At 51.6% G+C, this 25,346-nt stretch overlaps 1 protein-coding gene across 4 annotated transcripts; it reads left to right on the forward strand.

Annotated features, from left to right (window-relative positions):
* Nucleotides 1-303: 303 nt before the first annotated feature.
* Nucleotides 304-24,281, forward strand: MERTK (MER proto-oncogene, tyrosine kinase). 4 transcript variants are annotated; one of them, XM_068153351.1, is made up of 19 exons: nt 304-427; nt 4,039-4,402; nt 4,665-4,765; nt 4,995-5,168; nt 7,095-7,181; nt 7,849-7,964; nt 10,437-10,617; nt 10,908-11,059; nt 15,039-15,192; nt 15,531-15,684; nt 17,208-17,293; nt 17,400-17,495; nt 18,126-18,206; nt 18,500-18,592; nt 18,722-18,840; nt 19,598-19,707; nt 19,887-20,046; nt 20,912-21,048; nt 23,744-24,281. In XM_068153351.1, exons 1-19 carry the CDS (start codon nt 358-360, stop codon nt 24,219-24,221), a joined length of 2,913 nt encoding a protein of 970 aa, XP_068009452.1. In that variant the 5' UTR covers nt 304-357; the 3' UTR covers nt 24,222-24,281. The 4 variants fall into 4 exon arrangements, with proteins under 4 accessions (XP_068009452.1, XP_068009455.1, XP_068009453.1 ...); XM_068153354.1 differs by having other exon boundaries at nt 17,223-17,293; XM_068153352.1 differs by having other exon boundaries at nt 15,042-15,192.
* Nucleotides 24,282-25,346: the final 1,065 nt, after the last annotated feature.

The raw sequence follows: 25,346 nt of genomic DNA on the forward strand, positions 1-25,346 counted from the left end.
TGGACTTAAAGGTCCTTTCCGACCTAATCAAATGATTATGTGAGTCTGTGATTCTACCTTACTGGAGATAATAAATCCAGCTCCCCTGCACAAAGAAGTTGTCCATCCATAGACAACTTTAACTCTTCAGCACCAGATCTTGCCTCTAGCATCTCACGAGGGCAACCTCAGCGAACCTCTCGGGGCAGGACACAGCCCTGGAGCCCCCTTCCCTGGTGCTTCCCAGTCCCCGCCCCACGGGAGGCGGGCCGGTGCCGGGACGGGACGGGCTGGCGCCGAGGCGCGGCGGAACGGAGCGGAGCGGGGCCGGTGGTGGGGCCGGGGCCGGAGCCGGGGCCGGTGGCGGCGGCGGCGGCGATGGTCGGCGGGCGATGGTCGTTGCTCTCAGCGCTGCTGGTGGCCCTACGCCCGCCCCACGGAGCGGCCGGTGAGTCCTGGGGGTGTCCCGGGCTGGGGGTGGCCGGGACGGTGTCGGGATGGCGGGGCTGCCCGGGTGCCGGTGCCGGGGATGGGGTGTTTATTCGTTTTCCTTGCAGCTCCTGCTTCGGTTCACTGCCGGGGAGCGAGGTGTTGCACGGCAGCCCAGTGGCCTCGCACCCCGCTCCTGCTCACTGGACGCGCAGACTAAAGCGAAGATGAACTCCTGGGGGGGAGTGACTTCACTGGGGGGTTCTGGCAGCAGAACATGTCCACTAGCCCTAGAGAAAGAGGGTTTTGATGTCCTGGGACACAGCTCTGCCTCTGTAGCGTCTCCCAGCACTTTGCTGATGGGAGCAAGGTGGGGGTTGGTCCCTTCTCCCAAGAAACAAGTGATAGGGTAAGAGGAAACGGCTTCAAGTTGCACTAGGAAAGGTTTAGGTTGGACATTAGGAACAGCTTCTTCCCCAAAAGAGTTGTCAAGCCCTTGAATGGGCTGCCCGGGGAAGTGGCAGAGTCCTCATCCCTGGAGAGGTTGCAAAGATTCATAGATATAGTGCTGAGGGACATGGTTTAGTGGACTTGGCAGTGCTGGGTTAAGGGTTGGACTTGGTGATCTCAAAGGTCTTCTTCAGCCTAAATGATTCTGTGATGTGCCTATGCTTGCTGGGGACAACATGACAAGCAGGGACCTTTCAAAAGCAGGTCTGGGATTTATCTTGCCAGCATGCAAATGCTGGGAAAAATCAGTGGGAAACAGTGGTTTGTGTCACAGGCTCTGTGGTGCTGTCACTCTGCTGGTTTGTCAGCTCCATGTGCTTAGTGACCCACAAACAGAGGCAAAGAGGCAAAAGGGTTTGGATTTAAAGTGTGCTGTCGTGAGACCTGCCTGCGGTTTGGTTGTGGGCTGTGAGCTGCTGGGGTGTTGTGACCCATTGTCAGTGGGCTCTCAGCGTGTCAATGGGATTTAGCAGGGAAGGCAGGAATGTGTTTGCTTTGGGCAGGGTGGAGTTAAGTGTTGACTCTGTCACAGCAGGAGTTTGTAGTGAGGAGAACTCAGGGTGAATTTCATAAGGAATTCTGGTTTAGTTTATGCTGTTTGAACCCCAGGAGTCTCTTTGGGAGACAGGTGTGATCCTAGGGGAAATTTACTTCTCACAGCTTCCAGGGGATAAAAAGGTGGGAAACCCCATAGGCAAGGGTGTCTGAATTCCTCCTGCTCTGTCTGGTGTGAAGATATGCTCAACAAGTGCCTGAGCAAAAAAAGCTTGTCAGCAGGTGAATTTCTTCCAGTAATGGGAAACACAGGGATGTATGGAGCTTTTGGCAGACCTGGGTGTTTTCTCATCCCTTCCTTTAGTTTTGTTCTGGTCCCAGGTGTTTCAAGAGAGCAGCACTGTGCTTGCAAGTGGATTTATTTCCACACCAACTTTTCCATCTTGCCAAGCTGTGGTGAGCAAAGGGAGCTGCTCCAGTGTGGCAGGAACGCAGGCAGGCTTTCAGCTCTGTGACTCTGCCATGGGCTTGTAGAACCTAAACAAATTGCCCTGGGCACGCTTAAGAGATGTCCTACCACACAGGGCAAATAGCTTTTGAAAGTGCCATGAAAACATCCACATCCCAAACAGCTGGGGATGGAGAGGGGTACTCAAAGGTAGCGCTGTTATTACATGAGTCAGAGAGGAAAGTATTTAACTCCTGGGACAGCAAACATCTCTTTCCGCTTAATCAGTATAGAAAATGAAGCTAATATCCTCTTCGCCTTCAAATTTGAAGCAGCCTGGAGGGGGCAGAAAGCATCACAGAGGGAGGATCCTAAGGGCAAGGACCATCGATCGGCATGAATCCGGGTTGTCCCGGCCAGAGGTCCCTGCTGGGGTAGCTATCTGCTCAAGCAGGGCTGGAAAGCTGCGAAAAGAAGCGTCAAACCAGCTGGATGGGGTTGAATCGTGCTGGGTAGCGAGTGGCTCCAGCCTGGGTGAGCTCTGGGAAGAGCAGGAAGAGGATTTGGGGTCGCTGGCTTGTTTGCCGTGGGCAGACCTTTGTGGAGCTGCCTGGCTGCGAGGGAGCTGCTGAGCCGGCCCGCAAGGAAACAGCAGCGGGCTGCGCTTGGCAGCCGTCACGTGGCTTCTGTTTGTGTTAGGAGGGCAGAGCTTGGGAAGCAGGTTGGGAAAGCTCAGGCTCTGGGGCTTTGGTTTGTTTGTTTGCTGAAAGGAAAACCAATTGTTTTGTGTGAGAGCCAAGGAGAGCCTTGAGCTTTCCTTTGCACCGAGCAGGACTTAAAAGCCCGTCTCAAGTAGAAGCAGCATTTCTCGGGGGTTAAAAATAGCGAGCAATATAGCAAAGGAATACATCCAGCCTCAAAATTAGGTTGTGTTTCTTGGCTCTCTGGAAGGCACACTAGGCTCAGCCCCCATTACTCACAGTAGTAATGACAGCTTTAAAAACTTGTTTGATGTTTGAGGACTAAGCCCTGGCACAAAACAGATTCAGCTGAGCACCAGTTAGATACAGAAGTTGTGCTTTCTGCCGGTGGTATGGTATTAGCTTTTAAACTGTGAAGAGGGGTGCTGCTTTCTGCTGTTTTTCTTTCTCCCCCCCCCCCCCCCCCCCCCTTTTTTTTTAATTGAAAGAGGAAAATTAATTGAATTGAAATTCCTGCCTGGCACAATGCCTTTGCTTGGTGAAAGCAGCAAGGGAGATCCACTGCTCCGCTTGGGGTTTCTCTACGCCTCTGACAATCTCAGGAAGCTTGGAAAGCCGGCAGAAGGATCTGTTTGTGAGATACTCCCTAGATCTCCCTTCAAACACACAGAGTTTTGTTTAGGGGAAGTTGCTGTGTATGGAGCTGCGCTTCGTCCTCTTCATGGCTGGGGTGGGAAGTGCTGGGAAGGAGGGGGAAAGGGCCATTACATTTGTAGATGAGGCACAAAGCCTTCGGAAAGAGATGGTGAATAGCCTTCCTTAGGAAAAACGTGTGGGCAAAGACTAAACAGCAGTCAGCTCCTACACACTGTCTGAAAGCATTTCTTCATCCAGCTGCAGCTGGTTTCCTGAGAAAAGCAGCTTGTTGGAGGCACTTACCTTAGGAAAAGAGTTTGTGATTGATTTGCAGAGCACCTCTCTCTTTCAGAGCAGCTTACCCTGTCCTGAGAAGGGAGCAGCATCACCAGCAAAGAGCCTGATCTCAGAGAAATCCCCGCCAGGGATTTCTCTGCCCCAGATGAAAATGCTTGGGATGAGGCCCTGAAAGGGGTTTATTGGAGTAAAGTCCCAAATTCCTCCTGCACAGGGATCCTTTTATATTGCAGTCCCGGGGGTGTGATGCAGCAGAAATAGCTCCTGCTGAAAGAGAAGCAGCTGAGCACTTTCTTTAGCCAAAGCTGCTCCCGTTTGTCTTAAAAAGGCTTTTTTTGGAGGTGCTGCTTGTACACTGTCAGTCTTGGGACGGCCCCAGCTCCATGCTTCCTCCTCAGGGCTGCAAGGAGATCTCAGAAAGCTGGAAGTTTTGGAGCGTCTGTCAGTGAACCGTCCTTATTAATGGAAGTGATGGGCTTTGCAGGGTTTGGGAGGGGGATGCTTGCTGCCTGGTGGTAACACAACTGAGGTTGTGTCTTGCAGACAATGCTGACCGAAATCAAGGTCTCAGGATGAACTTGTTGGCAGAGTCCCACCACGCTGAGCGAAGTGTGGCCAGCCTTGGTTCCTGGCCTCACCAGAGCACAGAGCGGTCCTGGGAGGAGCCCTCAGCCAGTTCTCTGCGACAGATTAAGTTTAACCCCATGGTACACCACATCGTGATTAATGAGCACAAGGATGTCACATTTAATTGCTCCATCAAAGTACCTCAGCTCCTGCTCAGGCCAGATGCCCCAGGCATTTCCTTATGGAAGGATGGGAAGGAGCTGCATGTGCTGGACCGCATCGCCGCCAGCCATTTCGAGATCTCTGACGAGGAGGAAGTGGCAATGACCTCTACCTTCAGGTAACCTGGAGGGATGCCTTACACATGGGCTTCTCGGGAGCTTGCAGGGGCTTGAGACTGAGACTAGGGTGAGCAGCCACTCCCTAGTCCCCAAAGCCTGGCTTTGGAAGACCAACATCTGCTTGGTGTGTGCTGCGGAGTGGTTGGTATGGATCAAAACTTACCCCCAGGCTGGCAGCTTTGCTCTGTCCTCCTGTGGGAGCTGTGTGTGTGGCCAGTCTTGCTGCCACAGCCTTGACATGGTCTTTGTTCTCTCTGTCAGCATCCTTGCTGCCCAGCGCTCAGATAACGGCTCCTACACCTGCAAACTCAACATCGCTGGCATGGAGGTTGTGTCGGATCCTATCTTGGTGCAGCTGGAAGGTGAGCTGAAAGAGGCTCAGGGTGGACATGCAGGAGATGTAGAGCATTGTGCCCTGGCTGAGTGACAAGCTCCAGGACCTGGGAGCTGTCCTTCAGAAATTAGGGATCCTGTATGGGAAGGGGCTTGTTGCTGGTGCTGGGCATAGTGGCTGGCAGGACAGTTCGGGGTTGTTGATAGGGTTATGTTGCCAAGTTCTCTGAACCTTCCTCTCTGCTTGTGTCCATGAAGGGCTCCCACACTTCATTCGTCAGCCTGAGAAGCTGAATGTCACCAAGAACAGTCCCTTCAACCTCACATGTCAAGCTGTGGGCCCACCAGAGCCTGTGGAGATCTACTGGTTTCGCAACAACATCCGACTCAATGAGAAGCCTCACATCTCCCCATCAGTACTGACTGTGCCAGGTGAGCCCAGCAGCATCCTTGCCGTGGCCAGCTGGAACGCCTCTGTGTGGCTTCTGGGGAGGGAAAGAGGCAGGACAGTCAAGCTGCTCTTTCTTAAGCAAGGAGCAGATTTTACCTCTAGCCTGTGGCCGTGCCAGCAAGCACCCTGCTGCTCTTACAGGCTGCTTTACTGATGGTCCTCTCAGAGTCCTTGGGCTGGCCCCTGCAGTGTGTCTCCCTAGTGGGGCACAGGGAGAAGAGTCCTTCATTTAACGCAAAACCCGTCATGGTTTTGCTGCAGAGCCAGAAGAGAGGAGGGGTTTCTTAATTTGCTCAGCTAATTAGCAAGCAGACTATAACTGGCTCGTCTTGGCATCCAAGGGCAGCGAAAGCCGGAAGAAGTGAGTCATTGCTCTTGGATGGACTTGCGTCCGGCTGGCACATGCTCGGTCGGGGCGTTTGAACAGTCACCCTCCTGTCCCAAGCACCCTGTCACACTGGGAAACAGTGCTGCTGGGGAGAGCTAAAGCTTGGTGTGACTGGCACACCCTGACAAGCCTTTCACTGTGCCGCAGGCAATGTGCCCGGGAGGGACAGCCCTGCACCTCCAGTAGGTTTTTTTGCATGAGTTGAAAATCTGAGTGCTGTTGCTGCCTGGGTCATCTCAGACAGACTTGAGGAAGAGTGACTGGAAATCTGCCTGGTGAAAAAGGACCTGAGAATGTTGGTTCACAGCAGCTAAATAAGAGCCAGTGTGTGCTCATGTGGCCAAGAAGGCCAGCACCATCCTGGCCTGTATCAGGAGTACTGTGACCAGCAGGGCTAGGGAATTGATCATCCCTCTCTATTGGGCACTGATGGTACCATACATCAAATACTGGGTTCAGTTTTGGGCCCCTCGCTCCAAGAAAGACATTGAGGTGCTGGAGTGTGCCCAGAGCTGGACCTGGTCAATGAAACTGATGAAGGATCTAGTGCATGGGTCTTCTGAGGAGCTGATGAGGAAACCAGGGTTGTTTAGCCTGGAGAAAAGGAAGCTCATGGGAGGCCTTCTCTCTCTCTACAACTGCCTCAATGAAGTTTGGAGCAAGGTGGAGGTTGGTCTATTCGCCCAAGCAGCAAGTGACAAGATGAAATAGCTTCAGGTTGTGCCAGGGGTGATTTATGTTGGGCATTAGAACTATAGAATGGTAGAGGTTGGAGGGAACCTCTGGAGATCATCTGGTCCAATACCTCTGCTAATGCAGGAGCAGTTTGTTCATGGAAAGGGTTGCCAAGCCCTGGAACAGGCTGCCCAGGTAAGTGGTGGAGTCTCCATCCCAGGAGGGATTGAAAAGATGTGGTGCCTAGGAGTGTGGTTTAGTGGTGGACTTGGCAGTGCTGGGTTACTAGTTGGACTCAATGAGCTTAGGGTTTATTTACAGTCTAAATGATTGTATGATTCTGTGGTTCTGTGCTGACACCCCAGGGAAAAGAAGCAGCTGTTTCTGCTGGGGTATTTCCAGTGGCTCCCAAAAGCAGTCCTTTTGGGAGATTTGAGCAATCTTCAAACAGCATTGAGTCATCTGATCCGAGCTCTGCTGGTGGGCTCTTCCGCTTTCTGGCTTTCCCTTTTTGAAGGCAAGATACATGCTTACTCAGGAGGTTGTGCAATGTTGTCATAGAACTGTAGAGACCTGCTTGCTATGCCACATCTCACACTGATGGTGCACTCATGCTCGCAGCATGGCAGGTGGGGGAGCTGGATCTCATCCTTGGGCAGTCAGCACAGAAATACCACAAAGGGAAGAGACTGAACGTGAAATAAAAGGTCTTTTGGTTTTGGGTGAAAAATAAAGCAACAAAAGGAAGACACAAACATTTTGTGTGAGCAGCAGGTAGAGACTTGCTGTGATCTGGGCACCATGGGCAGATCCAGTGAACAGGCCTTTGTCTTCCTCCCCAAAGGTCTCAATGAAACAGCGTTGTTCAGCTGCGAAGCTCACAACAGCAAAGGGCTGACTGCATCCAGCCCAGGGCAGGTCAACGTGAAAGGTAAGCAGCAGTGTGACAGGTTTTTTGCCTGTTGACTTCTGTCCAAGCAGAAGCTGTCCCAGTCTCCACAGTTCCAAGCACTCATTCTACACAAGCTGAAGGAGATGGTTTTATGATTCCCATACTTCTTGTATTGAACCTACATTTAAAATCAAGCAGGGTGCAGGTAGCAGCAGAGTCCTTCAGCGTGGTTCTGTCATCCCAGGATTGCTGCTGTGGGAGGAAGCACCACAGAGTGCATCAGAAAGCAGAACTCTCAGCCCCACGGCAGGCTTCGGAAGGGCTGTATCACTCTTTTCCTTCCTTCACAACCAGGGCAGTGCTCACAGTTTTTGGTAGGAAATGGTGGAAATTCCTGACATTCCTAGTGGGAGCCATTCCTTCAGTGCAAGGAGGGTGTTCCCCAAAATATGTCATTGCCTCTAAACAGCCCAGAGAGCTCACAAACAGAGAGCACGGTCAAAATTGTCCTGGAAGGAGTGATTTTCTGCTGTCCTGTCCAGTGGTCTGAAACACCCAGAGCAGACTGATGGCTGTGGCTGTATTCAGGGCAGTGCCTGGGGTTCACACACCGTTGGTCTGTACTCCAGGAACTTCAAGGAGGAAGCCCGATGTGCCGCCATTGTGCTTAGAGCTCCAGCTGACTGCTCTTGGCTTTTGCCTGCAGGAATACCTTCTGCACCTGCAAGCCTGCATGTCCTCAACCAAACAGCCAATGGTATTGGGATATCCTGGGTGCCAGGCTTTGATGCATTCTCTGCCTTCAACAGCTGCAATGTCCAGGTAAGCATCTGCAACCCACCTTGCCCCTGCACCCCTTCTCAGACAGATGCTCCAAGGCAGGTGGAAATAGGTGTTGGTTGACATGAACTATGCAGATTTGACCAGGGTATTGGTTTGGGCAAGTTGAGTTGGACTGTCCCAGCGGCTCTGAAAGGGTAGGATGGGATGCTGTCCCACCAGTGCTCTGTGGTCCAGGCCGCTGGAGAATTTGGGGGAGGATGATGTTGAGGTTGACCAAGTTGAGCAGCAAGCAGAGCCAAGAGCTTGAGTATCACCAGAACACCACTGGCATGGAAGGAGGCTTGAAAGGAGAAGATAAGAGACTGCCTTGCTGGGGTCTGCTAACAAAATGTAGTTGTGCCCTGCCTGCTGTGAGGGGGGATAGACAGGGTCCCACATATAGAGACAGGCACAGGGAGCATGAAGCTGTCTTGTGTCCCAGGAGCGGGGTGGTGAATAGGGGCAGAAACAAGGGGTGATAGGAACAGGTGGTCCTGTTTTTTGGCCTGAAAGAGCCCATCTCTTGGGCTTGTGCACCTGAAGTGTCAGGAGAGAGTTGTGAGAATCTCTTCCCTCAGGCAAGACAGGTTGTAATGCCTTCAAGACTCTTCAAGAGTCATCTCATGAAGAGATGGCCAGAATTGCTCCAAGTAGCAATCTGGGAGACTTTGAAAGACTTGAGTGGCTGCAGGCACATGCTTGTCCCTAGTTTTACCTCCTGGTCAAATGCTTCTCAGTTAAGCAGTCTTCTCACTGAGCTTTGAAGGTGGAGGTTTCTCTCAGCTCTGCACTCCTTGTAAGTACTGTGAAGGAGCTGAAGGATTGCCTGTCTCCTGGACAAGTCAGAAAATGCTACCTGCATGAGTACAGCCCAGCAGGTAGTAGCTGCCTCTTCTCCCTGACTGTGCTGGGTTTCACAGTTCAGGGTCATTGCTTGCTTTCTCGTGGGTGTGTTTCTTACACTGGCTAATGTATGCTGCGGCTGAGAGGACACGTGGAAAGCGGCGATGTTTGAAGCCAGGTAAAAGTGAAAGGAGTTACAGGGAGGAAAGGTACCAGAGCTAATATTAGCACTGCATCTACTGCTGCATTCCAGCTGGAGCTCAGGAAATGGGGTGGAGAGGCAAAGAATTTCCTATGACTTAACATTCACGGTCTGTCATTAGGAAATAGCCTTTTGAATTGGAAAACAAAACACGTCTGGCAAAAACACAGCAGTGACTAAGCCTTTTCACTCCTGTCCCCTTTGCTAATCCCCTCACTTGGGTAGAGTGGTCCATGAGCTGACTCATTTCTGAGTGCTCTGGTGCTTAAAAGGGAAGCTGTTTCTGTCACACCTGCCAAGTTCAAGCTGTTTTAAGTTTGCAAAATGCCTCATTAAAAAAACACCACCACCACAACACATCAGTTTGATGGATTTATTCCAGAAAGCAAGTTGAGGATCAAGATAGCGCAGCCGGGCTCAATGCTCAGGAGAGCAGCCAGCCCCAGTGGTGCTTTTAGAAAGGCTTCCACATTGATCTGAGTGCTGCTCACTTCCCTCAACACTTGTAGTGATGGCTTAGGGACTGTTTCAGCTCTACAGGGCTGAAGGCTATTCTCTTTCATTTTTGCTAGGGATGCTGAAACCATTCTTTGCACCCAGAGGGTATGGTTGTTCTTCAAGCAGAAGGGCAGCTCTCCTCCTCCCCAAAATCTTATCTGGAAGCTTTGAGAGGATTCTATGACTTTATGCTTGTGGATCACATTGAAACATGTCCTGTGGATTGTCTTCCAAGTAAACTGTCTCGTGCTGGTATCTCTTGCTCTGCCTTCTTGCCTCCAACCATCCCAGCACAGACCTCTCTTGTGGTGCTTCCCACCAAATGAGGTATTTTCTGGAGAGCTCTAAGGGAGGGCATCTATATGAGCACTCAATAGCCAGCCTGTTTCTCTTTGTGCAAAAGGCATGACTTGGTTTTAGTGTGCTAAATTTGTTTGTGCTGCTGAGTGTAACGATACTGTGTGGTACTGTGATAGGGTCTGACGAGGTCTGTGATTGGTCCCACTAGACCTGATGGCGAGAGAAGTTCTGTGGTCTGCTGATGTGTGGCACGACAAAGTGCTTTCTTTTGTCTGTGACTCACTGCCTGGTATTTTTAGTGGGTGCTCCTTTTGCCCATGCCAAAAGAAAGAGCAAATCATTCCTCTCCCCTCCCTTCTGCCGTGGTGCACACATTTCTGACATGTCCCCACCACAAGTCTTCCATCTCCATGTGTGTTGGAGCCCTCATGCTGGGCTCCACAAATGGTCTGCAGTCAGCTTTGTACAGCAGAGATAAGCCAGCATGCAGGAACAAGGCCCTGCCAGTGTTTGAATGTGAGGCACAGGACTCTGGATCCTGTTTACAGATGTAAAATTCCTTGCCATGCATCTCACCCTGCAGGTTGCTGCTGACTAACCCCTGTTTGTGAACTGCTTTTTCAATTAAGGTCAAGGAAGCCGTTCCACAGAGCAATGTCTCACTTCTCTTCAACACCTTGGTGCCTCCCCATGTGTATTACATCCAGCAGCTGGAGCCCATGGCAGATTACAAAATCCGTGTTTCCTGTGGGAATGAAGTTGGCTGGTCGACATTTAGCCCCTGGATACCTGCCAGCACCACTGAGGAAGGTAGGAAATGAGACTGAGAAGGGTTTGCCTGCCCTGGTCACGCAGCTTTGCTTTGGGCAGGACTCTCTGGGTTAGATGCTGGTCCAGAGTTGTAGCTGCTCATGGAGTGAGACACCTCAACTCCATTGATCTGCGTGAAGAAATTTACCCATGGGCCTGCTGAAAACATTAAAGGCTGTAGGAAATACTGTGTGCTTTCTGGCTGAGCTACAGCTCCTTTTCCATCAGCCCACCTTGTCCCTGCATCCTTACCTGGCTCTCTTCACCTCCTTTCTCTTTGATTCCTACAGCTCCCACCAGCCCACCCCTGAACGTCACGGTGTCATTCAATGAATCCATTGCTTCCCTGGAGGTGCAATGGGTGAAGCCACCCCTGGGGAGGATACATGGGGAGCTGCAGGGCTATCACATCTGGTACAAGTGGCAGAGCTCCAAGGGGTTGGTAAGTTACTGGGCAAGTGGGGAAGAATTGCTAAAGGCTAAAGAAATTCCCGGCAGACATCAAGCAGGGCTGTCCAGCTTGGTCTTGGTGCTTCCATGTATTCTTTCTGAGCTTATTTCATAGAATCATAGCATTGGCTTGGGTTGGAAGGCACCTGAAAGATCATGTAGTTCCAACTCCATGCCATGGGCAGGAACACCTCCTGCTACATGAGGTTGCTCAAAACCTCATCCAGCCTGGTCTGGGGATGAGGCATCCACAGCTTCTCTGGGCAATCCCTTCCAGTCTCTCATCACCCCTACAGTAAATAACTTCCAATGTCCAATCTAAACCTACCCTGCTCTAGTTTAAACCAATGCTCCTTGCCCTATTACCACAGGCACTTATGAAAAAGAGTCTCTTTGCAGCCTTCCTGTAGGCCCCCTTAGTAGTAGAAGGTTACTATAAGGTCTGCCTGGAGCCTTCTCTTATCCATGCTGAACAGAACCAACTCCCTCAGCTTATCCTTGTAGGAGAGGTGCTCCAGCCCTCTGATGATCTTTGTGGCCTTCCTCTGAACTCTCTCCATGAAATCCATGTCCTTTGTGTGTAGGAGGCTGCAGAGCCGGATGCAGTGCTCCAGGTGGTATCTCCCAAGAGCAGAGTAGGTAAACAGAATCATCTCCCTTAACCTGCTAGCCATGTATCTTTTGATGCAGCCCAGGATACAGTTGGCTTTTTGGGCTGCCAGTGCACATTGTTTGCTCTTGTTTAGCTTTTTATCCACCAGCACCCCCATGTCCTTCTCTGTAGGGTTGCTCTCAATCCACTCATCACCCAGCCTGTATTTGTGCTTGAGATTGTCCTGACCCAGGCGCAGGACTTTGCACTTAGCCCTTGTTGAACTTCACGAGGTTGGCATGGGCCCACCCTTCCAGCCCGTGAGGGTGCCTCTGGATGGCCTCCCTTCCCTCCAGCGTGTCTGCTGCACCACACAGCTTGCAGTCGTTGGCAAACCTGCTGAGGGTGCACCCAATGCCCCTGTCCATGGCACCCACAGCAGCCCTGGTCCCAGTACTGATCCCTGAGGGACGCAGCTCCTCATGGATCTCCATTTGGACATTGAGCCATTTGTCTGCTGTCTCGTGCTTTCACCTGGGCTTCTTTAACACCAGTGGTCTCCATTTTGTCTGTTCATGTAACTCATAATAATGCCCTACGTTACTCATACTAGGAAGGAGCAGTTCCAGGACAAGATGGCTCCTATTCTCTGAACTGGACGTGAGATGTTCTTCTCAGATGTTGTTCTCAAATTTGGTGTGGCCTTCAGAGTGGCAGTCAAGGTCTGGCAGCATCTGTTAACACTTCTCAGCCACAGAATCAGTCGTAAGGTTCAGGAGAAGCTGTTCCCTGTGTTGAGTTGTTCCTTACTCAAATGAGATTTATTCTGTGCATTACCTCATCTACAAATACATGGCACAGGGTTTCATAGCCCAGGGAACATTTTGGGATCATATGAAGTCATCTGGCACAGCCTTGCTTGTCTTTCCCAGGATTTGGGAAGCAGCCTTCACGGATTTTCTAGGACAAGGTTGACCTGACTGCCTGAGGGTAGTCCTGGGTCATCTTATCCTGTCCAGGCTGTGCCAGCGGCCAAGCAGCCTTTGGATAGTCATGCTGATGCATCTAGCAGTCGCCTCCGTGCTGTGGTTTGGTCTTCCTCTGTCCCGGGCTGAAAGCAAAGAGGTAGTGACAGCCTGAGCCCGGCATGGAAAGAGTGACTCACGCTCTGCATTTTCATAGGATGCTGCATTTTCTGTTCTCTTTTTGTGCCTCTGAAAAAAAATGTACAGATCCAGACCAAGTGAACTCAGGGAAAGAGTGTTTTGGTCTTGTGACTGGCATGGACAGAAAATGCTGACATGCTTGTCTTCTCAAGCACAAATCAAACCCAGGACTTGTCCTCTAAGCCCTGGGAGACTTTCTTGCTGTTGGTGTTTTTTAGAAGGTTACCCAGTTGAATGCTTATGGGGTGAAATTTCTGCTTGGGTTCCTGGTCAGTAATTGCTCATTAATGCTGGCTTTCAGGAGGATCAAAAACCCACGTAGGGGGTTCAGGAAGGAGGTGGCTGAGCAAGGGATGTTTGCTCTTTGCAGAGAAGGAAACAGTTGTGTTTGTTGCTGATGGGTTTTGTCACCCTCCAGGTTTTGTGGAAGGCAGAAACATGAGTTAGAGCAGAGGGCAGGGGCCAGCACAGCTTTTCATAAGGGCTATCACAGAACTGAGAAGCATGAGAATGGCTTGAGCCTGTGCTGCCACCTTTTTCCAGAGCACCTGGCTCTCCCACACACCCCTAAAGGTCTCCTGAGCTGATGAATGGGCAGTCTGAAGCAGAAAAGAACATCCTTGCTGTAGAGTGAAGCTCTAATTTCTCAGAAATAGTCTCTGAGTTTTGGCCCTAAACAGTCTAAGTATTAAATACTCCAAATAAGCATTGATTTAACGACGCCAGCACAATAAAGGTGGGGGCATTCTGTCCTGTGTCAGCAGGGCCACCTGCAGGCCTCTTCTCCACAACTAGCTCAAAACTGTTAAAAAAACTTTTACAAAGCTGTTTTGTTTAATTCTTAAGGCAGCAGTTCTTGGTTGAGCTAAGGCTGCCAGGGCTAGGACGTGAAGGAATTCCTCAGCTGCCACAATGCTCATAAAAAACATTAACGCTGGCAGTGCTGTCCTGCCAGAGGGGCTGTCTGCTCCGCAAGCACGCTCACACTCTCCAGGCTCCCTCTGCTATCAGCTGGGCTCTGGCCTCAAATGACACATCAGAGCTCTCTGTGATATGAAAGAATCCTGGTACATTTTCAGGCTGGTGTTAAGGAAAAGATCTTGTGTGTGTTTCCGGTGAAGGATGCTGTAAATGTGAGATGGGAGGACAGCAGGATTGTGGAAGCAGAGGCAGCAGCAGGTATCAGCTCACTCTGATGGCACAGGCATGCTGGGGTGCATTTCATACCCACTTCTGTGGTGTTTTGATGACTGTGAACTACAAATGTTTCTCTCCAAGAAGCTTAAATTTCCTCCTTGTCCGTCAATCCCTGTCATCTCCTGCTTTTGCTCAGCCATGTTGTGTCCAGCCAGGGACGTGATCGGGGCTGTGATGCCTGCTGCAGCCTAAGAGATGTTTGGGACACTGTTGGGCAGCTGTATTACAGCTGGAGATCAGTGGAGCTCAGCAACAGGCACTTCCTCAACTGAAGAAGACCAGGAAACAGAGGGAATTTGCAGGAAAAGGCTCACTTGTGTTTTTACCAAGGAAAAAGATCTGTGCCACAGAGCATGCTACCTCTTGCAGCATTACCAGCTAAGAAAACACGCCCTTGAAACTGGCAATAGTATTAGCTTGACACAAAACCACAGTCAGAAAATATCTGCCCTAAGATCTACTTCCTATGGCTGGGCACTGGAACAATCAAACTGGGATCACTGCGGCTGGAAGTGGTCAGAGATGCTCTGAGGAGGAGCCCTCGTACCAAGCGTCAAGGCTTGGCAAGTGCTGCGGCTCGTGGGGCAGCCTGTCGTGACTCATGGACATCCCTGGCAGACAGGAAAGATGGATACAAGCTTCTGCTGGCTAAGCTGACCACAACAAAGGCTGGGGGACAAAATCCATGCCACTACTGGTGCATAAAATGCAATCCCTCCCTTGGGAGGTTGCTTTTCTGCCTTGTTTCTGGCTCAGGCTGCTGGTCCTGCTGCTGTTGATGGGCAGTGACAGTAGCACAAGGTTTGAAGGGGAAACACCACTCAGCCCCTTTCCAGATCCCATCTGGATCTTGCAGGCAGGTCTCTTATTCTCCATAAATAGCTTGGTGCTGCAGTTCCTCTGGGCTTGTGAAAGCAAAGCCTCACAGACATTTGGCAAGGGGACAATTGAGTAAATCTCTGAGTTTCCCTCCTGCTGTCTCCCCCAGCCCAGACTTCTTGCCTTCATCTCTCCAGCAGAACGTCTCCACTGAAGCCCAGCAGAACACCAGCTTTGCAATCCTGCCTGTGGTGGCCACCAATGCCACCTGCTCCATCCGTGTGGCCGCTGTCACCAAAGGGGGAGTGGGACCTTTCAGCAGCCCAGTGGAGATCTTCATCCCTGGCCATGGTAAGGAGATGCTCATCCCTGCCTGTGCAGTGTGGGTGTAGGGGAGGATGATGGAGATGCACACAGATCATGCCTTCCTTACCCAATCGAGACCATTTTGCATCCCTCCATCCTCCTTCGGAGGAGGCTGACAGCCGAGAGTCGAGGACCTTCAGCAGGCTTTGTTAGCCAGGAGAGACTGGCTCTCCGTCTGTAGCCTTGGTCCTCGTGTCCTCTTCTCCTGTGTAACCCCTTGGGCTTTGCTGGGTTCTGTTTCATCCCATGGGAGCTTGTTCCCCAGCCCCTGGGTGCTGCAGGCTGACTCTTTCCCCAGCTCCATTAATGGGATATTTTCTTAGGATTAATAACCTCAACCCGCTCTTCAGCTCCAGCCTCGGGGAACGCAGACTCCTTCACCATCGCGCTGGGCTTCATCTGTGGGACCCTTGCGGTGGGGCTGCTCCTCTGCTTGTCTGTGCTCGTCCAGAAACGGTGCATGGAGACAAAATACGGGTAAGGTGAAGGGGAGGCAGCTGGCAAGGGTGTCCTGAGCTGGGCAGCTCACAGGGCAGGCAGGATGATTGGCCAACAGCCCATGCTGGACTTGGGGACAAGGTTTCGGTCTCCGATACTGACGCTGGTGCCACAAATGGCATTTATTTTTGCCTGTGGTGAGGGATTAAGAGTGTTTTTACTGCAGCAATGGTACTTCCCCCCTTTCTCAGCCCAGCAGTTCACCTTTCACTTACTATTCTGATTTTTAAAGGGAAGTAAACTTGTGCAACTTGGTATGGGAGAGTAGCCTCCGCATTTTGACAGAGGTGAGGGAGCAGAGATGTACAATGTCCTGTGTTCTGTGGCCTTGAGAAACCCCTCCTGCCTCAGCACACGCCAGGTCTATCTTGGGCCACTGGCTAAGAGTGGCACTTGCCTTGCCAGACAGAGACTGCCTCTGGGCTACATAAGTGGTGTTTTAATAGGGACAAAGGGCTGCTTTCTGCTACAACAAGACAATGCTACTCATTCACCCTTGTGACTTGCTAAGTGGAATTTAACCTCCCTGTGCTGCTGGCTTCATTAAGCAATTGTGGTGCTAGCAGCTTTTCTAGTAAGTGCTGTCACTTGGGTGTCTGCTAGCAAACTGGGAACAGGATATTAGGAAAATCTCTTCACACACTCACCACTAGGAAAGTGGTGGAGTCCCTGTCCCAGGAGGGATTTGAAAGACATGTAAATGTGCTGAGGGACATGGTTTAGTGGTGACCTGGCAGTGCTGGGTTAATGGTTGGACTTGGTGACTGTAAAGCCCTTTTCCAACCTAAATGATTCCATGATTCCCTTGGAAGAGAGTCATTTCAGCAAGGAAGTTTATTGAGCTGCTGAAAGGATCCCACCTACTCTGATCTCCCATGGCTTCACTCCTATCCCAGTTTGAATATGGGTGGTTTGTAGGGATCCCTTTCCTAACTGGTGTAGCATTGTTGCTCTTTGTGATGCTCCCTTGGAGCATATGCCGTGGTTTTGTTCCCTGGAGCTGTACCCTTGCACAGCCTCATGCCAGGGAGGCTACACAGCATCTCCCAGCAGCATGCCCATCACTGCTTTGGAACACTGGTGTGGAGCTCCTGTTGGTATCTTTGGCTAAAGGCTCTGGATGGCTTCGTGTGCTAACAGAGAGCGTTGGCACGCTGGAGGTGTGCATCGGGCAAGAGAAGAGATCGCTTTAGTAGGTGATAGATCCAGGCACTATATTCCTTCTGGTACAGACTGCTCTCAGAGTAGGAAATGAGTATCCCATTCCCTGCCCCAAAACCCTCTGTGACTCAGTCCTTATTTATCAAGTGTCTGTTTTCCTCAGACGTTGTAAGCAGTGGCACCGACCCAGTCAGAGGGAAATGAAAGAAATTAGGGCCAAAGGGCATTACCTCTTCTCTACCCATACTCCTGGGTGCATGCCCACCTGGAAGTGGCAGTTCCTTCATCAGGGGGGAAGCAGCTACACATAGCCCACACAGGGCCTGTTTTTGTCCCACAAGGAATGCTTTCAACAGGAACGACTCGGAGCTGGCAGTGAACTACACGGCCAAGAAGTCCTACTGCCGGAGAGCCGTGGACCTTACCTGTAAGTGTGGCTTTTAGTCCCTTTGTGAGGAGGCTGATGGGGATATCTCAGCAGTGAAAGTCTGCAGGATGGAGGTGACCTGAGCTCCTGTTCCCTTCTCCCACAGTGGGCAGCCTAGGTGTCAGCAGTGAGCTCCAGCAGAAGCTGCAGGATGTTGTTGTGGACAGAAATGCCCTCAGCCTGGGGAAGGTCTTGGGAGAGGGTGAGTGCTGGGGCTGGGGAGCTGAGGATGGGGCAGGGGCTGTCACTGTTACTTCCATCATCCCCCAGCTTCAGGCCCAGGAGATGTGACACAGATGATGAGTGAATATGACCAAGTGCCAGGACCCCTGAGTTAGAATCATAGAATGTTTTTGGTTGGAAAAGACCTTTAAGATCCTTGAGTCCCATCCTTAACTCAACACTGCCAAGTCCACCACTAAACTGTGTCCTTCAGCACCACATGTATGAGGCTTTTCCATTCCTCTGGGGATGGGGACTCCATCACTTGCTGGGGCAGCCTGCTCCAGTGCTTGAAAACCCTCTCTGGGAAGAGATCTTTTCCTAATGTCTGACTTAAACCTCCCCTGACACAACATGAGGCTGTTTCCTCTCATCATATCACTTGTTCCTTGGGAAAACAGACCAACCCACACCTCCCTTGAACCTCCCTTCAGGTAGTTGTGGAAAGGAGATTGTAGCTTCATGTCCTCCTTCTGCAACTGATGAGACACAAGCCTTCCCTGTAGTCTTTTGGGTGTGTGGTCTCTGTCTTGACAACATTTCAGATGTAGGACATAGTGGTGTCCTGAAAGGCTATGGGTGAAGTGCTTCCTTCTTTCCCATGGTGCAGGGGAGTTTGGGTCAGTGATGGAGGGACGTCTCACCCAGCCTGAAGGCACCCCGCAGAAGGTGGCTGTGAAGACCATGAAGTGTAAGTCATCACCCTGGCCTTGCAAAACATGATGTTCTCTGTTCCAGTGGGTGCCAACATTCCTGCTACCTGTCCTGGTGCTCTCTCTGCATCCTGGCACCATTTTGTGGGTATGCTGGCCTCTGCTTCAGCTCCTGGTGCCGTATCAAACAGCCAGGGATGGCAGAAACACTCCAGTGGTCCCTTTCGCCTGACCCACAGAGGAGCTGTGCTATGAAGGGAGATGGCAGCAATGATGTGGGGTGTTTAAGCTCTTGGGGATTGAAATCTCTTTCTTTTTCCCTGCTTTCCAGTGGATAACTTTTCCCAAAGGGAGATAGAAGAGTTCCTCAGTGAAGCAGCATGCATGAAGGACTTTGACCATCCCAACGTTATTAAGCTCCTAGGTATGGGCTGTCACTCCCCACCCTCCAGCTGGGATTTGGGCTGAGGGAGCGCACAGGTCCCACAGATGTCTGCAAGGGGACTGTGGTGCCTTTGCCCACAGGGCTGTGCAACCCCTCTGTGTTTTCCAGGTGTGTGCATTGAGCTGAGCTCCCAGCAGGTCCCCAAGCCCATGGTGATTCTCCCGTTCATGAAATATGGTGACCTGCACAGCTTCCTGCTTCGCTCACGGCTGGAGATGGCCCCCCAGGTACTGGCTGCAGGGAGCAGAGGGCCCTGTGTCTGTGAGGAACAAGGTGGGACCTTGTCTCTTGGGAACAAACTCGCTTTTGCTTTCTGAGAGCATGAGAGGAGTTGGTTGTAGTCCTGCTTCCTGCCTTGGTCAGGTGGCAGTAGTGGGATCCAGCTCCAAAAACACCTGTGGGATTCTCTCTGTCCTTTCTCTGGACTGGGCTATCTCACCTCCTCCTTGTACACCGTCTCCTCCAGCCCCAGTGGTCTACAGTCTCCTACATCTTTCCCCTACTGAGAAGCCCTGAATAGATACAGCACCAAGACATGGCTTCACCAGTGCCATATGAAAGGGAAGAATAGTTTCTCCTGAAGTACTGGCTGCCCTCTTGCTTGTGCAGCCTGCTCCAAGATTGACTTTCACTGGCGCAGAGGTCTGCTGCCGAACCATGACCAGCTTGCTGTACAGCAAGGTCCATGAGCCACCGAGGCACAGCGCTTGCTCAGGCTGGGTTGTTGCTAGAAGAATTGTCCCCACATCTGCAGCTCCTGCTGGTCTGTGATTCAGTAAACCTTGCAGTCTGAGGGCACTAGCCCAACAAGGATGAGAGATGCCACAGTGGCTGCCATTGTGGGACTCCTTATGGACGTCACCAACGGTGATACATCCACACTAGAATGTCAGCCAGCAGCCCTAGGTGGGGAAGCCTTCCAGATCAAACCAAACATCCTTTCCAAAGAGCTTGCACTGCCTAACCTTCACCTTTCGTTGCCAGTTTGTGCCCCTGCAGACGCTGGTGAAGTTCATGGTTGATATTGCCCTGGGGATGGAGTATCTGAGCAGTCGGCACTTCCTGCACAGGGATTTGGCAGCTAGAAACTGCATGTGAGTTTGTTTTCCTCTGCTTCATCCTGGGTAGATGGACATCAGTGGGAGCCCTGTGGTCTTACAGAACACCGTGGCTTCCTCAGTCTGGAGAGACATGGGGAAAGAAGCCTCAGGCTTCTGCTTTAAGGCTGGGCACGTCGAACTTTGCTGTTTTGTGGTTGCTGCTCCCCTGGCAGGTTGCGGGACGACATGACGGTGTGTGTGGCAGACTTTGGCTTGTCAAAGAAGATCTACAGTGGTGATTATTACCGCCAGGGCCGCATAGCCAAAATGCCAGTGAAGTGGATTGCCATCGAGTCCCTGGCTGACCGTGTTTACACTACCAAGAGTGATGTGGTAGGTCCACATGGCTGGGCAGGCAGGCAAGAGCTGAGAATCACTCCCTGGGTTGAGACATCCACTTTGCCAGGCTTTCATAGAATCACAGAAATTATTGGGTTGGAAAAGACCTTTAAGATCATCAAGTCCAACCATTAACTCAGCACTGCCAGGTCACGACTAAACCATGTCCCTTAGCACCACTTAGTCACATCTTTTCACTCCCTCTAGGGATGGGGACCCTACCACTACCCTGAGCAGGGTTTGACAACCTTTTGGGGGAAGAAACTGCTCCTAATGTCCAACCTAAATCTGCCCTGGCACAACTAAAGGCCATTTGCTTTTATACTATTGCTTGGTCCTTGGGAGAAGAGACTGACCCCCACCTCAATCCAGCCTCCCTCCAAGGAGTTGTAGAGAGCAAGAAAGTAGCCAATACTGGGGTGCTGGGGAGCCCTGGGGAGCACCACTTCTGACCAGCCACCGGCTGGATTTAACTCCATCCACCATGACTATATGAGCTCGGCCATCCAGCCACTTTTACCCAGTGCATTGTGCACCCATCCAAGCCATGAGCAGCAGCTTGGTTTGGTTGTTCCTGTAGCCTGGAAGCACAAAGCCAGAGGAGCAGGCTCTCGGTAACAGGACGTGCTGACCTTTTGCTGCCCGGCCAGCCCCTGGAATAGGTTTCTGGAGTGGGCCACTCGCCTCTTCTGTGGCATTGCTTGTTATTTCCACTTCTGGGGAGGGCAGGGCTGGAGTGACAACTCCCAGCATTGTGCAGGGTCCCAGCAGACACTGGGCAAGTGACCTTTCCCCATGAAAAGAGTCATTCATTCCTCCTGGAAATGTCCTTGCAGCAGCTTTCCCTTTGTCTTCACAGTGGGCATTTGGCGTTACCATGTGGGAGATAGCCACCCGAGGGATGACGCCCTACCCAGGGGTGCAGAACCATGAGATCTACGAATACCTCTTCCATGGGCAGCGCCTGAAAAAGCCTGAGGACTGCTTGGATGAACTGTGAGTCTTGTAACCCTGTTTCTGCTCTCCAGCTGCCCACAGATGACCTGTGTATCGCTTGCCCTTGAATCATAGAATTGTTTGGTTGAGAAAGATCTTTAAGGTCATCGAGCCCAACCATTATCTAACTCTGTCAAGTTTGCTGCTAAACCATGTCCCTCTGCACTACATCTGTTCATCTTTTAAATGCCTCCAGGGATGCTGAGTGACTCAACCACCTCTCTGAGGAGCCTATCCTACTCTTTGAGAACCCTTTCAGTGAAGAAGTTTCTTCCAATATCCAACCTAGACCTCACCTGTTGCAACTTGAGGCTATTTCGTCTTCGTTCTATCACTTGTTACTTGGGAGAAGAGACCAACAGCCACCTTGCTCCAGCCTCCTTTCAGAGAATTGTAGAGTGAGAGGTCTCCCCTGAGCCTCCTTTTCTCCAGACTAAACAAGCCTAGTTCCCTCAGCCATTCCTCACAAGCCCTGTTCTCCAGACCCTTCACTATCTTTGTTGGCCTTCTCTGGACCTGCTTCAACACCTCAGCATCTTTCTTGGAGTGAGGGCCCAAAACCGAACCCAGTACTCAATGTCTGGCCTCATCAGTCCTGAGTAACTACAGAGGGAGATGATTGAGGTGGTTTCTGGAAGGGTCTACTCTCAGTTGCTGATGTCCTTTCCATCCAGTCCAACCCCCTGCCAGGCAGGATCTCCTATATCAGATCACACAGGAATGGATCCAGGCAGATTTTTAATATCTCCAGGGAAGAAGACCCCACAACCCCCCTGGACAGTCTGTTCCAGTGTTCTGTCACCCTCACAGGGAAAAAATGTTTTCCTCCTGTTTCCATGGAGCTTCCTATGCCTCAGCTTCCACCCATTGCCCCTTGCCCGTCATTGGGCATCACCAAGAAGAGCCTGGCTCCATCCTCTTGGCACTCACACTTCACAGATTTATAAACATGAATGAGGTCACCTCTCAGTCTCCTCCTCTTCTAGCTAAAGACCCCCACCTCCCTCAGCATTTCCTCACGAGGAAGACGTTCCACTCCCCTAACAATTTTTGTGGCTCTGCACTGGACTCTTTAAGCCATTCCCTGTCCTTCCTGAGCTGAGGGGCCCAGAACTGCACCCAATATTCCTGATGTGGCCTCGCCAGGGCAGAGTAGAGAGGGAGGAGAACCTCTCTCGACCTACTAACCACAGCCCTTCTAATATGCCCCAGAATGGCATTGGCCTTCTTGGCCACAAGAGCAGAGGCAAGGATTTAACCTTCTCTCCCTTGTGCGGTTGACAGGCAGGGAGCTTACGGCAGAAATCCCTTCCAGTATAGGGGGAGGAAGTGGCATACTGGCAGGGCTGGCACAAAGGGCTGTGTGGGAAGTGCTGAGGTCACTTTGTTGGTGCTGTGGGGCAGGAGCAGTGTCCTCTGCTGGTTATGGCGGAGGAAGCACACTTGGCTTTTAATATTTTTTACATTTTTTGTATAATGAGATAGTTTTGGCCAGAAGGTCTCCTCCCTGTAAAGCTCCCTGTAGTTACTCAGAGCCCTTCAGTGCCTTAAGTCTGTCAACCTGAAAAGGGAAAATGTGGAAACCTCAAAATGTTGCATTTCTGAGCAGCTCAGCAAAGTTTTTCTCCTGAGTTTTCTTCCAGTGCCATCACAGCTGAGGATGTTTAACCTTTCCATTGCTACGAGCTGCAAACACAAAATCAGTTAAAGTAGGAAAACTGCTCAGAGCCACTGGTTTCAACAAGGAACATCTGCCTGTCCCTGAAGGATGTGGCAAAGAAACCTTCCATGGGATCCAGCCTCCAGGGAGCTGCTGGGAGTTTCCAGCATGCCCTGATATCCCAGCTGGGCACAAGCGCCTGTAGGAAGGACTTGGCGTACCAGGAACAGACCTGCAGTGTTCCCAAGGAGCTGAACTTGGGTTACAACAATCCCATGAAGGCTCCAGGCTTGAGGAAGGGTGGCTGGAAACTGCCTGATGGAAAAAGGCCTAGGGGTGCTGGTCGACAGCCAGCTGAATATGAGCCAGCAGCATGCCCAGGTGGCCAGGAAGGCCAACAGCATCCTGGCCTGCATCAGGCATAGTGTGACAGGCAGGACTAGAGAGGTGATTGTCTCCTGGAACTCAGCACTGTGGCATCTGAGCTCAGCACAACTGAGGCCACACTTCAAATGTTTGGTTCAGTTTTGGGTCTCGCACTCCAAGAAGGACATTGAGGTGCTGCAGCATGTCCAAAGAAGGACAATGAAGCTGATGAAAGGTCTAGACCACAAGTCTTGTGAGGAGTGGCTGAGGGAATGGAGGTTGTTTAGTCTGGAGAAAAGGAGGCTCAGGGAAGACTTTCTTGCTCCCTACAGTTCCCTGAAGGGAAGGTTGTACCAAGGTGGGGGCCAGTTTGTTCTGCCAAGGAACAAACAAGAGGAGATGAACTCAAATTGGGGCAGGCAAGGTTTAGGTTGGACATGAGCAACAATTTCTTCCCTAAAAGGACTGTCATGCCCTGGAACAGGCTGCTCAGGGCAGTGATGGAGTCTTCATGCCTGGAGGGATGGCAGTGCTGAGGGACACGGATTAATAGTGACCTGGCAGTGTTGAGTTAATGGTCGGACTTGATGGTGTTAAAGGTCTTTTCCAACTAAAATGATTCTATGATTCTAGCCTCCACAATACCCATGCTCCTCTTCCAACTTCCAGGTACGAAATCATGTCTGCGTGCTGGAGGGCTGACCCTGCCGCTCGGCCGACATTCTCACAGCTGAAGGTCCATCTGGAGAAGCTGCTGGAAAACTTGGCCACCATCAGGAGATCTGGAGACATCATCTATGTCAACACCAGCCTGCCTGAAGAGAGCCCAGACTCTACCCAGGATTCAGGCTTCCCCCAAGCAGACTCTGATTTGGACCCTGGGGACATTGTTGAGCCCTGCTCCCCTGGAGCAGAGTCGGCGCTGGTGGCAGTGGATGTCCACCATAATGATCCATGGGGGACAAGGTATGTCCTGGAAGAGCAGCTCAGTGGCCCCACAGAGGAGGAGGCCTATGTCCCACTACTTCCAGCCACTGAGGAGGGCTCATCATGGACTCAGGCCAGCACCTTGCCTGCTGGCAGCTCACTGGCATCAGAGCTGCCATGCAGCAATAACATCATGGAGGACTCAGAAGTGCTGCTGTAAAGGGGGATGTAAAAAAGGACAGAGAGGGTTTATTTTAATAAACAGTGGGGTTTATTTCTTCCTGGGTGGTTTTCATGGCAGAGCCTGTCCCTTCCCAGGAGCTCTTTCCTGGGCTTAAGTCTTGGCTGTTTGTAATTAAATGCTGTAACGTGGGAATCAGGAAGCCTGGGTATAACAGGAAGAATTCTTTCCCCAAAAGAGTTGTCAGAGCTTGGGGAACAGGCTGCCCAGAGAAGTAGTGGGCTCCCCATGCCAGGAGGGGTTTAAAAGCCATGTGGATGTGGTGCTGAGGGATATGGTTTAGTGGTGGACTTGGCAGTGCTGGGTTAATGGTTGGACTCGATCATGTTCCAACCAAAACCAATTGGTGATTCTAACTACAAGGCTTTTAGTATTTGAGCTCCTCATGGCTCACAGGTAAGGGGTGACCTGTCACCCTACCCTGCTCCTCCCAGGGATAACAGAACACAGCCAGAGTGGATGTTGCAAGCTGAGGGGGCACAGGGTGGGCATAGGCAAGTCCACCCCATGTGGGGTTGGCTTCCTCCTACCCAGGCTGCACTGGCAGCAAACAGCAAGGGTGCAGACAGCCTCGTGTCTTTTTCACCATTTGCTGTGGCTTTTGGGGTGGGTACGAGTCTGAAAGGGGCGTCCTGGGAGGAATGAAGCCACCGTTTAATGGCTTGGTCGTACCCAGTTGTCCCTTCTCCATCTCGGGGCGGGAGAAATTTCTGCTCTCTCCGCAGCAGGAGCTGCTCTACAGCCAGCGGCCGCCGGATGGAGCCGGGACCCCGCGCACCACCCGGCAGCCTCTCGCCTCTCCTGCGGGGTGCACGGGATGGGAAGAGGGGTGGCAGGGATGGAGAGAGGGGTGCAGAGATCGGGGAGAGGTGTGCATATTTCGGGAAGGGGGTGCAGGGATGGGGAGAGGGATGCAGAGATGAGGAAGGGTTGCAGGGGTTGGAGAAGGGGGAGCAGGGTGTGGGAGAGCGTGCAGGGATGGAGACGGCAGCTCAAGCATGGCGAAAGGGGTGCAGGGATGGGGAAGGGACTGCAGGGACAGGGAGAAGGGTGCAAATACAGGAGAAGGGGTGCAGGGGTGGGGAAGGGAGTTGAGGGGTGGGG

The sequence above is a fragment of the Melanerpes formicivorus genome, unplaced genomic scaffold (assembly GCF_026170545.1).
Source record: "Melanerpes formicivorus ecotype bairdi unplaced genomic scaffold, bMelFor1.0.p_v2 SCAF_25, whole genome shotgun sequence".
Classification (NCBI taxonomy): domain Eukaryota; kingdom Metazoa; phylum Chordata; class Aves; order Piciformes; family Picidae; genus Melanerpes; species Melanerpes formicivorus.